The 18,850-nt window shown below is 42.1% G+C and overlaps 1 protein-coding gene across 2 annotated transcripts; it reads right to left on the bottom strand.

Moving 5' to 3' along the window:
• Positions 1-253: 253 nt before the first annotated feature.
• kat2a (K(lysine) acetyltransferase 2A) lies at positions 254-17,836 on the bottom strand. Of its 2 annotated transcripts, none has more exons than XM_061227251.1 (18): positions 17,582-17,836; positions 16,378-16,501; positions 15,843-15,988; positions 12,594-12,683; positions 12,329-12,510; positions 11,523-11,714; positions 10,251-10,357; positions 8,681-8,794; positions 7,172-7,308; positions 6,028-6,236; positions 5,555-5,681; positions 5,352-5,462; positions 4,686-4,829; positions 4,450-4,564; positions 4,310-4,346; positions 2,807-2,870; positions 2,619-2,703; positions 254-2,513 (listed from the first exon to the last, which is right to left on the bottom strand). In XM_061227251.1, the coding sequence occupies exons 1-18, from the start codon at positions 17,798-17,800 to the stop codon at positions 2,320-2,322; spliced, it is 2,397 nt and encodes a 798-aa protein (XP_061083235.1). In that variant the 5' UTR covers positions 17,801-17,836; the 3' UTR covers positions 254-2,319. The 2 variants fall into 2 exon arrangements, with proteins under 2 accessions (XP_061083235.1, XP_061083243.1); XM_061227259.1 differs by having other exon boundaries at positions 8,681-8,791.
• Between the last annotated feature and the right edge of the window lie 1,014 nt (positions 17,837-18,850).

Below are 18,850 nucleotides of genomic sequence, written 5' to 3'. Positions count from 1 at the left end.
ATCAGTGTTTTGTTACTGTTATACAGTAGGACAGCATGCAACCTCACAGCTGCTGAAAGGAAAGCTTAGATTAGAAATTCGTCTTAGTTTAAAAAAATATATATTCAAGCTGGCATGCAGAATGCAGCATCTTGTAAATCACTATCCAGATTCAATGTGATGTTTTAACTAGCCCATTATCATTGCAGTCCCAACATACTCAAAATGCCCAACATTTAATATGGTCTCCATTTACTGTAACACACATGTTCACTTTCGTACAAAAACATTTTTATTTGAATCCTTAATAAGATGTGACACTTTTCCAATGGTTCATGAGCAGCTCAAAAAAAAAAACAAAAAAAAAAAAAAACAACCTTCCCGGCCCCAAAATGGCCCCAACTTCACCTGTGCGTAAATGAGGCATGGGACAAAGGTGTGAAAGCAAAGTTCATTGACAATGAAGCCTTGGATAACAACTCCAATGTCACTGTAGCATCTAAAAGCCCTTCCCCAATCAAGTACACAATAGAAGGGCCCAAAATACAGCTGGAATATAAAAAAAAAAAAAATTAAAAAATAAAAATAAAAAAAATAACCAAGTGTAATACCCAACACATTATTTGACCAAACTAAAAATAGATAAATATTTGTTTACATATCAGAAATAACAGCAAATGCAATTCTGTGAAGCTGACTGGCAGTTATAACACAACAACGATATAACCATTTATGACATGCTGATACCTACCGCTTTCATGGATAACGGCATGCATTACGAAACACGATTGCGGTTCACCGTCGAGTGGGGAATTATAGCTAAGCTTTCGTTTCTGTTTTCATCCCGACACAATGGCCACTGGAAGAGGTCGGAAGTTGCGCTTACTGTATAATTCAGAGTAATGGTGGGGGTTGAACCTTTCAGTGGCAAATCAGTCCTGGTGTCAAATGAACATTGTGTGAAAGTACCCAACCTATTTTAGGCTGTGTTTAAAAAGAAACCTTGGTTTTGTAACCAATGCACACTCGCAACAACACAATAACTGTAACACATTGTAAATACAGAAACAAAATCAATATGGATCTGCGCACATCCAAGGGAAAGGCCATTTAACTGGTCGGAAAAAACCCCACAGTACATGTTCTTTTTAAACCTTTACGGACACTGCAAAACCAATTCACAACTGCACAAACAGCCATTCAGAGGGAAGAGTGGTCCTTGAACAAAATACAGAATTGAAAACATAACGGAAGGACTGAAGGTCCAAGAGGGTTTTGAATACTAATTATGTTTTACAGTTTATGTTGCATCTTGTAAATACCTGTAATGATTTTAAAGTCAATACATTAGCGTGAAACAAGTTTACTGAAAAATTCTTATTTTCGTTCCTCAGTAGTCCTGATTGCAACATAATTGCTTTCTGTCCTTGACAAAGCAAAATCAGACAACCAAGGATTTGAACAGATCAAAAGATAATAATAATAATAAAAATAATAATAATCCAACTGGCTCATTCGTCACAATTTCGCAATGCTGCATGTGATAAAATCTGGTCCTACATAACAGGGCACAACGTGGTGTAAAAAGAAGAAAGTTTTGTTTTTGATGAGTTCAAACTCCACCAGCCAAGGCGCGATGCAGAACGATACAAAGACTTCTTGCATCCTCTGCTAGAGTAGACCTTTGTTCTCAACACTACAAGAATACCACCTAAAGCATTACTGAATCAAGCACATCCAGCCTGTTCGTGTAGGTATCTACAGTATGCATACATACAGGCTGACAGCAGCTACATTTCAAGTAACGGCTCTTTGCATTATGCATCGAGTATGTACACGTATCCCATTTCACACAACCCTGTTTCTAAATGACTTGAGTCCCAGGCTCCAAAGTCAGTGGTAGTCGATGCATTTGTCACTGATGACAAGAGGATTAACCTTTAACTGACACAAAACAGGTGCCAGACGCAAGGTTCATCACCGTGTCAATGGGGGTAAACATTAGAATAACAACATGTCGCAATGCAAAACAATGCGTGTTTACCTATACTGGAGGTGCAAACAAATGGCGTAGGAAGGGGCGGGGAAGCACAACAGTCTTTTGTTATTTAGGTCACTCAAACCAAATAAAAACAACCGTGTCTTTTTTACAGATTCAAATGCCCATCGGTCAGACAAAACGAAAGGATGTCGTTCCTTTTGATAGTCACGTTTTATTTTTTTCTTCCTCCCCCTACAGCTCATTCAGCGGAACCTAACGGGTTCGGTAAACTAAATGATCTTGGACCCAGCCTCCTCCTGCTTGTCTTCCCCCGCTCTTTCACAGGCGGTGAAAGGGCCTCACTTGTCGATCAGCCCGCCCTCCTTCAGCTTGAAGTAAAAGAACTTCTCCAGGGTGTTGGCGCACCTGCAGTACTCGCTGTCCGGAGGGTTGTACTCGCGGCAGTTGGTGATGATGCGCTGCAGGTCGGCGATGAAAAGCTTCTTGGTCACATAGTAGCGGTTCTTCAGCCGCTCGGTCATGGTCCTCAAATCTGGGCGGAGGTAAAGGGGGGGGGGGGGGGGGGGCACAGAAATGGGTAATGGGATACAGGACCCTGGGAAACTAAAACGGTGGACAAAGAAAAGGACAATCTTACCAATGGGAAAGCGAATTATTTCATAGTAATCGTGGGCCTCTGCTTTCTTCACGGGCTCCATGAAAGGCCAGGCGTCTGGGTGTGTCTGAAAAACAGTTCATGCAGGTGAGTCATACCATCAGACAGTTTTATTATGTATATGGAGCGAGTCTTGCCACACCCAACAAAGAGCAACTTTGTATTCCTACCTTAATTTGGGCGAGCAGGTTCTTCAGCATGTTGTATAAAAGGTCAGGATCTTTCAACTCTTTGCTGTAAAGCAGATATTTTAAAAATGTAATTACTTCAGGAAATGTTAATAATATCGTGTGTACTTTTTTTTTTTTTTTTTTTTTAATGACAGACTTTGTTTTTGGAGAAGTTTTCAGAAGGTGCACGGATCACTGCACTCAACCAGTGGAAGCCGGGTGTTCAGCGATAATAGTTCCAACCATCTAAGTTCTCCGAAAACATCTCTCGTTTTATTTTTTTTCCCGCACGTGTATTTCAAATACACATGAAATCTTGTGTAAATAAGACACCTTTGGAGTTGCTGTACAGTGGTAGACTATTGGTTCCTATAGGCTTCCAGTCTTTATGCTAAGCTAACACGTTATTCTAACATGGACAAAAATGACAATGAAATCGAACATCTGGTCTAAGTCTGGCTAGGTCAGAAAAAAACTAACGGTATATAGAAAAAAGGTATATTTCCTAAAATGTTTATACAGATAGAACCGTGAGTATTAACGCTTTCAAACGGTATATCCCGTTACCATAGTAATTGATTTGCACGGTGAAAAAAATAAAAAAATAAAAACCCACACTGGCCCAGCCCTGACTTAAGAGACTTAAGGGGTTAAAATCCACTGAACAATCAACAGCTCTCAATCATCTTCTTAAGAGAAGAACTCTATTAGTCTATGCATTTACATTACTAGAAGGATGATTAATGATGAAATGCAGTGTTCTGCCACTCCACTAATAATAAAGCAGGTGATATGAATTGAGTGTCACACCCATAGACAGACAATGTTCTATGGATGGACAACCCCATAGGATGGCAAACACTGGACATCCAACCGGCAAAGGATGTCCAATGTTTGTACCAATTCAATTATCTGTGAAAATTTGTGTTGATCAAAGCATATGGTATATGGGCATATAAGGACAATAAGGACATTTAATAAGCATACACTGGCCAATTGTGTAAAAATTCGGGACTGGCCAACAAAATGGCTGAATTGCCTCTGATGATTTCTGTCGCCTACAGCATTTTAAGCATTTTGAGCAGGCCATAACAATGGCCACCTGACTGAGAGGAGGCGGGGAACAAGAGCTCTATGATGTACTTTGCCTACGAAAAATGTCAAAGCCCAAGAATCGTTATCATCCCCAAAGTGGTTCAGAGCAATCTGAAGATCCCAGGCTTGTCCATCGACTGGTAAGTATTCGCATGGCTATGCTAATCAGATGCTCGTCGGCAAAGGTTGCCTAGTTTTTCCACTAGGAAGAACAATATATGGTTTGTTTAACTTACAAATCGTGTATGTATGCGTGAGTGACGTTTTCCCTGGTTTTCAAACCATTTATTTTCGCGTACGAGGACAAGGAATAACACAGGCGCATATTATACAAAAGCCGCAAAAAAATGTCAGATGACGCAAAGTGATTTATTAATAAGTATAGAATAATATCTACCGATTACTCACCATTTCTCCTTCCCGCTAGGTTTCCATCCGGTCTCTCCTGATGGAAGGAGAAAAAACAGAACGTGTGAGCACTGTGACGAAACAGGCGAAGAGCAGCACCGAATCCACCCCAACAGTCCCACACAGGAGCGCCGACTTACGGATGCCAGGTATGCTCTCCACAGGGATCTGCCGCACTCCCTCTTTGAAACAGGTCAGGCCTGGATACACCTTCCTGATCTGAGACTGCTTCCGCTCAATCAGCTTCTTGATGATCTGAAAACACCAGAGGAACACAGCTGTGAAGTATGGGTTTAGGGATGGCCGCTCCGCTCATTTTCACAAGGGCGATAGCGCGATATGTCGGCGTGGCGTAATCTCGCCATTAAAGAGTCACCTCCTTCTGCCTCTTGATGATGTGAGAGAGTTCCGTGTAGGGTATTCTGGGATTGAGCTCGCACTCCATGAGGGTCGCCCCTTCGTAGTCCTTGATGTACCCCAGGTAGCGGCTCTTTGGCACTTTGATATCTTTGGAAAAACCCTGAGGAGAATAAGGCCACGGAGTAAACCTCTCTGATATATACCACTCATTAATTGGTAGGCCTATTTTGAGTCATTGTTTTTTTTTTTATAGGCCATATAGTAGATTTTAAGTTTGTCATTTAATTGCTATTATACAACTGTTAGTTCCAACCTCGTAATCTCATTGGCTGAGAGACAAGACACACCTAATTTCGCAAAACCAAACTTCTTAGTTTATGGTAGGTTAATTGTATCAAAAACATCATAACTCATAACCTAGACACAGAGTTACTGTTACAGTTATAGTTATAGTTTTAAAATGCATAAACATGTTGATAAAACAGTTGGTTAACTGCAATAATACACTCAAAGTATAGTAATACACTTGAACGCAGCACAGCAGTGACTACATCTCACACTAAGTCGCTCCTGGTGTATTATCGCATAATCGATCAACGGGTACAGACGACTTCATTGTTATTGTTTATAGGTTGTAATATTCACACAGCTGGATCTCGGAAAAGGAGAAGCACGGGGGTACCTGCTTCTTGAAGTAGCCGATGGCGTACTCATCGGCGTAGGTGAGGAAGTACAGGATGCTGTGTTTGATGTGGTACTCCTTCAAGTGGTTCATCAGGTGGGTTCCGTAGCCCTGAAAGGAAGCACAAAGACCGGCATTTTCTCTCTGCTGCAGCTTTACGCCTTGCTGTCGGTGGTGGCACGGCAGGGGGTTCGTGCCCGTACCTTAACCTGCTCGTTGGAGGTTACTGCACAGAAGACGATCTCCGTGAAGCCTTGAGTGGGGAACATCCTGAAGCAGATCCCTCCTATGACACGGCCATCCTTAATTAAGGCCAGGGTCTTGTGCTTCCTGGGGACAGGGGAAAGACACGCATCACAAAAGTCAAGCTTTCCTAGTTTTTTTTAACGTATTTAGCATAAGAGCTGTTAAAATGTTTAAGGAGAAATGGCTGAGGCCATCTCCTTCCTGTTGCTTCAACAGGCTGCAGTGTGCTGACAGGCTAAATGCTCGTGTAGTGCACTCACAGATCCAGAATCAGTGTGGAGGAGCACTGACATGCTATAGGGTAGGGTAGTGTGTAGTGAACTCACAGATCCAGAATCAGTGTGGAGGAGCACTGACATGCTACAGGGTAGTGTAGTGTGTAGTGAACTCACTGATCCAGAATCAGTGTGGAGGAGTCTGTTGTACTCACGGATCAAACACCAGACGGGTGATGTACTCCTTAGGCATGCGGGGCAGCTGGTGGGAGAAGACATTTTGCAAGCCCACCAGCCACATCAGGATCTTCTTATTGGATTTTTGTGAGAGCGAGTTCCCAATGACGTGGAATTCGATGATTCCGCGCCTCTCCTCCAGCCTTGCCGTCTCATCCCGTGCGGCATTGGCCGACAGCAAACTGGTCTGAGAGAGAGGAGTTCCAAAACTTAACTGCCAGCAGCCAAAAAGGACTGAAGCTAAGCAGGCGTGGGCTTGGTTAGTACTTGGATGGGAGACCTCCTGGGATCACTGAGGTGCTGCTGGAAGTGGTGCTGGTGGGCCAAGAGGGGAATATTTTCCCTCTGGTCAAAATAAAACCCCAATACCCCAGTGCAGCAATGGGGACACTGTGGTGTAGGAGATGCCGTCTTTCGGATGTGATGTTAAATAGAGGTCCTGACTCACTGTGGTCGTTAACAATCCTACGACACTCATCGCAGAGTTGGGGGTTCCCCGGAGTCCTGGCTAAATGCCATACCTGGCTCGTACAACCTGCCTCCTTATCATCCCATGATTTAATTGGCTTAATAATTGTTCTCTCCTTTCCACGTCAGCTGATGTGTGGTCAGTATTCCGCTACAAAGACGGTGGGTGCTAGACATTGGGGATGGTTGAGGTGAGTTTCCCCCTCATAACTGTAAGGCGCTTTGCATACAATAAAGGCACTATATAAATGCAAGGAATTGTTCATTATTATTATCATCATGGTTAGCGTGGCCGACATGCCAATCAACTCTATTGGGAGCTCTGCACTGAAAAAACAAAATAAGTATCATTTAGACTTACAATATTATTTCTATTACTTTTGCTAAATGAGACAAAAGAAAAACTGCCAATGGGGTCAGAAAGTTTGACTCCTTCACTTGCCATGCAAACAATAATTTAAAACAAGCTAATATGTTCGACTTGAGGAAAAAATAAGACCATAAATCTTATTACAAGACTAAAAATGCTTGTTAAGACAGCAATTTTTTGCAGTGTGCATACTGACGGTGCTAAAAACTGAACCAGTGCTATGAAAGTTTTTGAAAAAAAGCACTCAAGAAGAGACAAAAAACTGACTAAACACCTGTACTGACCTCAGGGCCCAGCATGGCAGCAGGGTCAGTGATGGTCATCATGACCTCATTCACCAGCTCCATGGGGATGTCCCCCATGACCCGGATCCTCTTGGCATCTTCCAGCGTCAGAGCTTCCGGAAGCTTCCTTTTCTCTCCTGTGGACAGAAGGTGTAGGGGATATTACATAGATGTGCCTCTGGACAGACCCCCAGAAGGAAACAGACATGTTTACCAGGTTGAAAAAGGGTCAGCAAGGTTTGATGAACAGACAGTGCTCGTCAATACATGGTACGCATCATTGCACTGCCTCTGCGCAAGTCTGCTTCAGTGGAATGCTCCCATATTAAGATAGTACTGCATAGATCATGGGTTTTCAACATACAGTGTTTGGGGTCTTTATTCTTTAATACAATTTAGAAAAAGACCACAGGTAATGCAAGCTACCTGGGAGTCAGCATCCAGCTGTGCTATGAAGGTTAACCAGGTTTGTTAGATGTAAAGAGATAACATCAGCAGGAATATTGTTATTCCCACCGTCTTGTGACTCTATTTGAATGTGTTGTTTTCCTGTAAACCCTGGGTATTATAGAGGGAAACGTGGAATGGCTCAAGGAGACTCGCTAGTAGGACCGCCTGCCATTCATATTATACCGTTCCACATTGTCATTTTATTTCTGCATTACACATTGTTTAATAAATTGTATTCATTTTAACCTGCATCCTCTTGACTCGCACCACTGCACACTTAACAGTTTAGAGTCCTAACAGACATAGACAACATAGGATACCTGCACCCTGTAGTCACTCACCTATACACTAGTTACGTCACAAGATACATAATTGTATCATTGTAGGCTATACAGGCCAGAGGCAGGTCCGCGTCTAAACAGATAGATAGCGATAGTATAGCGCCACACTTTTGGTGAATAGAGGAGCAGTTAACATAATCTTTTGGAGTCACAGAAACTAAAAAACATTTCATTAACCCTGTTACACGTGTTTCTTTTGCCTCTCATATACTTGTATTTGGGGGGTTCCTACAGTTAGGGGCCTCAAGGTGATAAGTTTTCATCCATGTCATCTGTGGCGACTACAAAGGGAACCTCAGTCGCTTTGGATAAAATAAAGAATGATACATACACAATAATAAATATTGGGTCAGAAAATGGGAAAATGTCACCATGCGCTGGCTCATACAATTTCTAATTCACAAATTGCTGAAATGCAGTCATGCAATGTAATACGGTTTGTAATTTGTAATCGGCAGAAATTTCGAATGGTGTGTTTTTATTTTCCTACCTGTCAAAGGGACATGTGGTAAAAATATGAAATGATTTATATTTCACTTTCTGCCAACAGTGACATAAACATGACTACAGCCTGATACTGCACATACTGTACATATGCACCAACGATATAAAACAGATATAAAACATTGTAAAATTCCAAGTTGTTCTGCACTAAATGGTGTTTTTGTTTTTGCAACCTTAGCAGTGAAAGATGCTCCATATACACACAGAAGCTAACCTGTCTTGGGCTCTGCCACCACAGCGTCCAGACTCATGGTGCCCAGGGAGGTGCTGCAGCTGTTGCTCTTGGAGAAAGAAGGAGTGCTGGAAACAGCGGCTGGGCTGATCACTGCTAACACACACACACACACACACACACACACACACACAAACCATCTGTAACAGTAGCATCCATAAGAGTACAGGTTCATGGAAATGATTCACTCATACTCACACTCATACACTCCCCCCCCCCCCCCCCCCCACCCCCAAAAAATGCACTTCTGATGACAACTATGTTTAGAACAGCATTTCCTGTGTATTTTGCTAGTTTCTGGATGTGATGCTCTGACTTATGGTAGAACCTATGCACTTGTAAGTCGCTTTGGATTAAAAGCGTCTGCCAAATGACTAAAATGTAAATGTAAATGTAAGTGCTAGTCACTTAACTAGAGCCTTTGAAGTGATTTCCAAAGGAGAACCGTGGATGTCTAGACTCACTGGAGTTTGTGTATGAACATGGCAGCTGATGCAGGTAGTAATTGAATATGCAGAGCCTCATGTTGGGCATCAAATATATATATATCTTTTAAAGTCATTTCAAAAAATTAAAAATAATACCTATAATAAAATGTTGTGCCCTGACAAGCACTAAATGTTTGTGGAAAATATGTTGGAAAGAAACCTTCACAATATTACTTTTCAGGCTTGTTACCAATTGCACAATTGATTCTACTTTTGTGCAGGTACAATAAGCAACATTGACTGTTGAATATTAGAGGCTAATCCTAGCGGTCCTCACTCCTGGTCCTGGAGAGCTGCAGGGTGTGCAGGCTTTTGTCATTAATTAATCAATTAAAGCAATTAATTACACGGTTAGCTCACCTCATCTGGTTTCTTAGGTTTGAACTGGCTGCTTATATGCTAGAAGGCAAAAACAAAAACCAGCACACCCTGTGGCTCTCCAGGACCAGGAGTGAGGATCACTGAATTAATCTAACTGTTGAAGTGAGACCAAGTTCAAAATTCATTAAATGGCGCAATCAGTTACGATTAACAGATTCCAGGGGCATCTAAAAACAGCCTAAAGCATCGGTAAGAGAATTGATAAAGCCGTCTAAGACACTTATCCCAAGCATCCTTTAGCCTGGTTGAGGATAGCAGCTGACGAGGAATGTTGAATCCATAAAAGGCAGGGGTGCAGAACAAGGGCCGATCCGTTTCAGGATTTTGTGCCAACTTCCGGTCTTAATTATTTAATTGTCTCAATCATAGCAATTGAAATTGTACTTCCCTCTAGGGTCTTTCAGCGCACTTACCCCTGGTTATGGGTATGCACTTTGTTGTACGTCGCTCTGGATAAGAGGGTCTGCCAAATGCCAATAATGTAATGTAATGTAATATCATATCTGACATGTGTATGAGTACCGGCTACAAGTGCATCCTAATTATTTTACTGCGCTCAAGTACAGGCTTGAACCAGGGTAATTTATAGAGCAAATTAAAAACAAGGTAATTGGCTGGAACAAAAACCAGTACGCAGACCGGCCCTCGAGGACTGGAGTTGTGCACCCCTGGTATAAGGTTACCCGTGGGATGTCCGAGCTGAGCTCCCTCAGAAGCTGGCATGGTGAAGTCTGCCTCCCAGATGGGTGAGTTCTCCCCATATATCTCCTCCTCCAGCATGGAGAGGAACCTGAAACCAGATCGCATTGCTCACAATGCACCTTCCACTCACCTAAAACAGACTCTGGCTCAAGATATATTGAACTAACCAACAACCAGAGTTGCATTTGAAAATAACGCATACATTTGACTACATTTTGTCTGTTTCATCACCAGCAGTAGTATCTGTTGAAAACACCTAAAAAGCACAAAGAATACGGTCCACTGTAGTGTACACTTCCTGAAACATCATCTTCAGTGTAAGTAAGTTATGTGTTGTTTATGTCATAAAATGTGAACGTTACTTGTTATTAATATATTCTACCACTACATATGCCATTATGACTCTTGGAATATAACCATTGTTTTACAGGCAATACAAAACCTACAGTTATTTTCAAACAGGGTTTGTTACATGGAGAATTTTGTAGGCTGTTTGTCACAGGGTTCAATGGCTTGTGGTCTCATTTGCCAGCTATTTGGCAAAAAAGAATAATTAGTAGTTACATGAATAGTTATTTATAAAACAATTATATATCCTACTGACATGGCTCTATGATATGGTTAATCCATACAACCTATTTTTGTAATGTAAAATTATATACCTGAGCTGACAATTTTGGTTTTGAGATACTCAAGTGAACACATTTTTTAGTAATACATTTCTTCTCAAATAATAGGGCCTATCAACAAATAAATATCACATCCAGACCATATATACTGTTGATTTGTTTAATCTGTAAAAGATTTGACTTGAGAACTCAACAGGAAGCATGTGACAATGCAGCTGAAATTTTAACAGGCCAACTGTATCGAATCAGAATAAAACACGCCCATTAACAACAGCGATAGTTGCTAATAATTGCTAATGTGAGGGCCAGATGCATTGGCAGTGACATTCCTGATTCCAGGAATGGTGGTGTGCCGCTACCAAGCAGATACAATTGTATCTGCTTGAATTGGCTCCAAGCAGATACAACCTTTTACATTTTGCTTTTTCATACTTTTAAACAGTATTTTGTGTAAAACATTTTTAGAAGATTAGAACCTTATAACTGTAAGGTCTCGATATGAGAAACCATAAAAGGAAAAAGTGAGAAGATTAGGCACTACCTGAACATACCACAACCTTGCCAAAGGCCTCAAAGAACCACACCAGCAGAACCACTCAGGCACCAGCAGCCACACGGCCTTACTTGGGGAAGTGCGTGAGTATGAGGGTGCGTTTCTCGGGGAGAAGCTTGTCTTTCTCCACACGGAACTTCTCCAGCAGCTGCCGGCGTGTGACGGTGAAGATGGACTTGAGGAGGCTGCGTCCAAACACGTGCGTGGTCTCATACCGGGGCAGGCTGTCGTTGCTCTGGGGCACGTGGCAGTAGCACAGCCACCTGGGGGACAGCGTGGGCGAGACAAGCAAAATATTCAATACAAATATGTAACAAAAAGATGAGATGGAACCAGACACCACATTCACCAGGCTGTCAGCGCAAGTTCAAGGATTGAGCAGCACTGCTCTCCACTGAATGGGATAAACATGAGCTTAATATCTGAAGTGCTTGCATATGAGGATGAGGCTCAATCAACAGGCACGCTTAACTTCCAAGTAAACACGAGCAGTATGCTTTTTCTCCACAAACTCGGTTTGCCGAATTTGCTAAACTAGGGGTTTCCAATCTGAGAAAAGGGCTTTAGTCCAGCACAAAGACACCTGATTCTACTTAACAAGGTCTTCTTGATGGAAGAACATGATTAGTCAATTGGACCATCAAACACCCCAATGCTAAACTCTTTGTGAAGAAACAAGGACACAGTGTCATAATGCACAACTCCCACCGATTTCAGCTACTGGAGTGAAAAAAGCTCCCCCTTGTGGAGAGTGGGTGAGTGTGCGAGTGAGTAACAAGCCAGGTCCATGAGGTGCTTCGCATCTAAAAAGCAGACTCCAGGCCAGAGTGCATGCCGAAGCGTGAGGCCTCCTGTTGTGAGGGCGCTCTTCACACACCTGGTGTAGTCCACTTTGTAGGCCGTGCCGTCGTCCTTCTGGGATCGCTGGCGGAACTGCGTGGGCGTCTCCAGCTTCCAGTAGTTGAGGCAGAGGAGGAACATTTTGGACAGCTCGAACATCGTCTGCCTCTCTTTGGGCGGCAGGTGGCTGAACTTGTACTGGACGAAGTTCAGCACTCCCTGGAAACCAAGTCAGATGTTAGCTCAGCCATCATGAGAACATGGCCGTGGAGATTTTGAGATGCTGAAGAGTGGCATTTCACCTGCTCGATATTGGGCTTCTCAAAGGGGGGACTACCCAGGGACCCCTCCACGATGGGCTGGCTCATCTGCAGGATGCATTTCCTGAGCAGCTGGGTAGGGGGGAAAGATGTGGTTACAGAAGAAATGCAATGTGCTCTACAATGCCAAAATTCTTTAGGTTATGAACTAAGACAGAATGTGGCTTGGCGCTACAGTGCAGTCTGAGAATATTTGTACAGTGGTACAATTTCTGCTCTTTTGGCTCTGTACCGCAACAAGGTCTTGTGGACAGATGAGCAGCAGAATCTGCATCTTATCTGCTCAAGTTCAAATAAATTACTCAAAATTAATTGGATGGTGCTTCTTCACACAGCAAGGCAATGATCCCACACTAGTGCTCTCTTTCTTCTTAGTGATTTTCCAAACAGAACCAAGACTAGATACTAAGGAAGTGATTGAATATAACTGACTAATGAGAAACAGCTGAGGAGCCAAATGTCCGATTACTTTTGGTCCCCTAAAAGGGGAGGTGGGTGCAATTCCTACACAGATCACCCAATATGGAAGTAAATACCCTCACATTAAAGGTAACAGTCTGCACTTTAGCCAATCATTTAATTTCCAATGCAATGTGCTGGAGTACAGAGCCAAAACAACATACATTTCACCACTGCTCAAATACTTACGGACTGCACCCTGGGTAATGTGATTAAGTGCCTACTTGCCTACCACTGTCAGAACAGCAGAATCCCTCCCCCTATTTCAACGCAGACTCAAAACCCACCTTTTCAAACTCTACCTTTGTCCTCCCTCCTGATTTCCCCTGCCCCTCCTTTCTGATATCCCTATCCTTGTCTAACCCCCTGCACTTCTGCACTTCTGATGACAACTATGTCTAGAACAGCATTTCCTGTGTATTTTGCTAGTTTCTGGATGTGATGCTTTGACTTATGGTAGAACCTATGCACTTGTAAGTCGCTTTGGATTAAAAGCGTCTGCCAAATGACTAAAATGTAAAATGTAAAAATGTAAGTGAACAAAACAGCATGTCATTTCTGAACTGTACATTGTACTGACAACATCTTGGTATGGTTATAACCCTCACAGGATGTTCAAGATTACGAGGGCAATACAGACTGTAAACTAGGGTTCGGTTCCACTGAAAAAATAATCTTTTCATTCAAATTGACCTTTTTCTGTTTCCTGCTGCAAATCATCTCTCAACTAATTCAACTTTCAGGATAATACCATCTTTTAAATGATTACACCATGTGCATGGTGAAATTACTATAATTATTTACCATTTTTATCTTTGGAGTTGATTTTCTCAAAACTGGATTTAGAACAATATTACAGGATTCTTAACCATTTTTCTCAGTGCAGTTCCATCCTATCATTATGAAGCTTTGTAAACCTGTTTTGAGCCAATTATTTTCTTGTTATAAGCGGGTACAGCATCTCATTGCTAGATCCTGAAATTTCATCATTCTTCTTCAAGAAAAATATAATATTTCAAGAAAAATTACTATTGGGTGCTGGTGATCAAAACAATTTACATATTTTGTCAAAATGTATGACAATTCATGATAATTTAAGTATGTACCCCTGAAATGATCTGGAAGAACAAAGATGCATTTTTGGTGGAACATAACCTTCCATCCATCCACTATCTTAACCCGCTTATCCTGAACAGGGTTGCAGGGGGGCTGGAGCCTATCCCAACATACATTGGGTGAAAGGCAGGAATACACCCTGGACAGGTCGCCAGTCCAACGCAGGGCACACACACCATTCACTCACACACTCATACCCACGGGCAATTTAGACTCTCCAATCTCCAATCAGCCTAACCTGCATGTCTTTGGACTGTGGGACTGTGGACTGTGGGAGGAAACCAGAGTACCCGGAGGAAACCCACGCAAACACAGGGAGAACATGCAAATGCCACACAGAGAGGCCCCAGGATGTCCTTGCTGTGAGGCGGCAGTGCTACCCACTGCACCATACATGCCGCCCGGAACATAACCTTAACACAGTAATTTGGTGCCATTTTACTGCCAATTATTGAGAGCAGAGCAATCAAATGCGAGAGCACTACTCCTTCATTTCCCGTGTAATTTCCTTTTCTCTCATGCAAAAATACATGCACACCATCAAATTTACCCTGCTATCACTCTCAAAGATACTCTGCTCTTGCAAAGATTTGCCCTTCTCTCACTCGTACATGTGCTCAGATTTTCAGGGCAAAAACACTGTCAAAGGTCCAAAACCAATCTGCGGGTTTAACCAATTAAATTGTTAGGCCTAGTGCTCCTCTAAATTCTGATTGTTTGGAGAATGGCTACGCCACTGGTTCAGGAATATTTTTCCCGTTGAATGTTCAATGTAAATATTTTACATTTTCATACATCCAAGTTCCTGTAGTTTTTTCAGTTTAGTTCTGTCATTTTCTGTAGTCCTTTTTATTATCTCTTCAGAGAAGAGTAGTCCTAAATTTATGATCACTATCACTGAATCATAAGTGATTTCTAATTCTTAACCCTTATTATATGAAGGCAAATTTTTGGTGGTTGTAATGTTCCAGAAAGCAAAAGCTTAATCACCTCTGCCCCCCTCGCCCCTTTCTTTGCCCAGGCATTCGCTTCAAACACACAAGGGCCTCAGCACTACAAAAAATGACTGGGGAGAACCCTGAATACAACTAGCATTTTGCATAGATGATTGTTGTGATCGTCCTTGCTTGAAATCTTAAAGAAAAGAATGATTCTCATCCTATTTTTGCTTCTGTAAAAGGTGCCCATTTTGGATGATCATTGATCATTTATTTCTCATTAATCATTTTGTATCTGGATGTCCGGCTTCAACTATAGTATTTACAGATAGGTAAGAAACCAAATATGTACATTAATGATTAGTGATGGGATTGTGCAGAACACAGCCTAGTCTATTCCTGTAGAATGACTCAAACATTTCAGAAGCACCCAAGTGTAGAAATGATTGGGTCTTATTGGAGGTACCTAGTCAAAAAAGCCCTAAAAAGGGTGCTTAGATGCAAGTCTCTCAAATGGTCTTTGTGACCCAAATCATATACCAAACAGCCTTCCACCACAGGAAGTTTCTTTATGGCAAGCACAGGACAGGAAAAGAATGTGAAAGGTAGCATACGACTGGACTAAATGTAACTTACAGGAATGTAAAGTATAGCATATACTGGAGGACGAAATGTAACTTCAGTCAGTCACCAGAATAACAATAGAGGCTGCACACACCTTGAAGAGGTAGAAGTAGACCTGCTTGGTGTCAGTGTCCTCCTCCTTATGGACGGACATGAAAAGATTCTCCACATCCACAACCATGCCCAGCAGACGGTTAATTTCCTCCTCCGACACATTCTCCAAGTGGGAAACGTGGTCCGCTGTATAAGTGGAACAAGGTGGAAAGATTAAGAGAATAAAGAGACTAAGACGAGTAATTAAGAGAATATTAGCCACAAAAGAGGTTCTGCATGTCACATTTCATGATGAGGACATCACATTTTAATATTAAAATCTACATATAAAAATCAAGGACAGGAACTTTTATTTTTTCTTTCTTCATGCTGAAGGCATCATTCCTAAATTAAAAACAACCACTTGGGTGCCATTTAAGAATGTTATGTTCATGTGACAATAACAATAACAACAGAGGTAGTAGCTCAGAGAGAGAAATGGTGTTTGTTGGCCATGGAATCCATCCAGGACCAGTTGACAGAATGTCAGCCATTTTGTGCCTTGAGTTCAATGTCAGAATACTTTGTCTGTGTACCCAGAGCGTGGCCACAGCTGCGGCATGGTTCACTCAGGCTTGCCGCTTGCTGTTGGAGGTCCATGCGGGTGGCGGTGGGTGGATGAGGGTTCTTCCAGCCATTGCACTTGCATGAGTCATTAGCCTGGGAAAGTAATTCAGGAGAAATCAAAAGGAAGACAGTCAAAGCTAATCTGGTAAGACTTTACTTGAACCCCTCGCTATAAGGCTTACATAACACTGTCATACACATGACATAACAGCTGTCACAAGATGGCAAAACAGAAGATAAAAGATACTTGTTGATTGTATGACAGTAGCATTCGTCATAACAATAATCTGTTATGCCTATCGTGTGACAGCTGTTTATGTCATGCGTATGACAGTGTTACGTCAGCCTTATGGCCAGGTGTTCAAGTAAGTGTTACCAAAAATCTTTAGAAATAGTCCAAATGTAAAATGTGCATAGTGATGGAAACACAGGCAGAATACACACACAACCTGCTGTGTTGGCAGTATCAGTTACCATGCATCAATGCTAAAGGTGCAACTTGGATGTACATCTGGGTCATGCCAGACTTCTTTCTCCACTAATAAGACCAGTAAGCAAAAGGCTGGAAATCTGGCACCAGTTTCAACTACCCCGCTCAACAAAAAAAACCTAGCAAATGATAGAAAGTGACTGCCATTCAGTTCGCATCTGGTACTGGAGAAAGTCAAAAAAGACTGAGCTATAAACGGATAACTAACGTTATTTGGGAGTAAATATAACAGACGAACGTATGGTTGTACGACACATTAAAAAAGCGAAGCAATTACTATGATGGACACACACAGAACGTTTTAGTTTGGCAAGCTTGTGGTCTCAATACATATACTTATGATGACAGTATACAGAATTGCAAAGTTAGCAAGCAACAGCACTCACAATTCCAGAAAAACTAGCTATGAAGCTAATTAGCTAATGTTGCACGAAAAGCACTAGTTAATGCAAACATACTGCATTTCGCATCGCTACGATTTGTGGCTACAGAAAGCTAACGTTAGTAACGTCAGCGAGTGTACATTGTATGACTAGGCTAACTAGCAAACGTTAGCATTGGATTTCTTTTCACGTTATTTAGCTGAAATTGTGGTTGACTTCTTTAAGAGGATAAACTTTAATACCATCTTATTTAGCCATTCATCCACGACATACTGGCTAGCTAGTTAGTTAGCTAGCTACCTTACAAGCTGAGAAGACTCCGAGTTTCTCAAGCTTTTTCGCCCGTGGAAATGCTCGAACTTGCGCTTTCTTCTGACTGGCCCGTTGTTGTTGGCTAAGACCGGGCCTGGCCGGATCACAATTTGCGGATCCAGGCATCGAATTCGACCCAGTTGTCCCGCTGGACTGAGTCTGTTGAGGCCGGGGTTGCAAGGAGGCCTGTGTAGACGGATCCGCCATTCTAGCAGCCGCCACTACTCCCTGCGTCACCACGCAGTAAAGTTTATTCGAGCTTTAGCCTTCCTTGCCGAAAATAAAAGAACTCGCATGCGTCAAAGAAGAGCATTTTGGGAGTTGTAGTGTTCCACTTTCAGCCCAAACCCGTCGGCGGTGACAATGTTATCAATATAACAAGACAACTCAAATGAAACACATTTTAATGCTGTGTTCAGAACATAAAACATGTGCACCCCCTATGTTTTACAAAACTTAAGTGGATTTCAGTCTTCCTCTGTAAGTAAATACGCCCTGACCAGTACAGATCTTTGCCTGAAGAGGCCAGTACAGGATAACGTTCAACATTCTTGTCAAATCTACGTCCGATACACTGTAAGCCACTTTCTTTAGACGCATGAGACACTTCCTCGTTTACTCAATGGGCAGAATGAAAGGCAGTTTGGAACAAGCAAAGATTTACTTGATACTCTACTATCTTTTTTTATTTTTTATTTTAAACTCCAATCAAGGACCAGGACCACGGGACTCTGATATGCAACTTTGCATGTGATAAGGGGCTCATCAGGACCCAAGAATGATGGACAAGTAAAAAAACAAAACCAAAAAAAAAAACAAGCAAGAGGAATGTAAAGAATTCAGAAATCGTACACTCATCCTACCGTGTGGTTTGCTTCCCTAAAAGCAAATAAACTGGCAGTCACAGTTTAAAGCAACTGGGTGGGCTGTCCTCATATTCAACAAGCTTGAAAATACAAGAAACCACAAAGACTCCAAATAAACGTGTAGACTCCCGTGCATGCATCCATGGAATAGTGCAGATATCACTTTTGGACTTTCACCCAGGGAGCATGTTCATGGTCCAAAAATAAAGCAATACTGACATGTCAGTTTAAAACTCGAATACACACAAGGGTAATTAAGCAGACAACATTTAACTTGTTACCTCCCTCCATATTTATTGGTAAAATTACAGATGCGCCCCCCCCCCTACATACCATATATTATCATAATCGCCTCACATGGGCCAGACTGCCCCCCCCCCCTCCCCCCAAG

Source organism: Conger conger, chromosome 2 (genome assembly GCF_963514075.1).
Source record: "Conger conger chromosome 2, fConCon1.1, whole genome shotgun sequence".
NCBI classification, from domain to species: Eukaryota; Metazoa; Chordata; class Actinopteri; order Anguilliformes; family Congridae; genus Conger; species Conger conger.
Note: the sequence above shows the minus strand (reverse complement) of the source record. Positions and strands in the feature narration are given on the sequence as shown.

Excerpts from the sequence above, each read along its gene's own strand:
- kat2a (XM_061227251.1), bottom strand. The coding sequence starts at position 17,800 with ATGGCGGATCCGTCTACACAGGCCTCCTTGCAACCCCGGCCTCAACAG. Across the intron at positions 10,358-11,522 it reads ATACTCACGCACTTCCCCAA|GTTCCTCTCCATGCTGGAGG; the intron begins GTAAGGCCGTGT and ends ATCTGGTTTCAG. Across the intron at positions 5,463-5,554 it reads CCTCCAACGAGCAGGTTAAG|GGCTACGGAACCCACCTGAT; the intron begins GTACGGGCACGA and ends GCTTCCTTTCAG.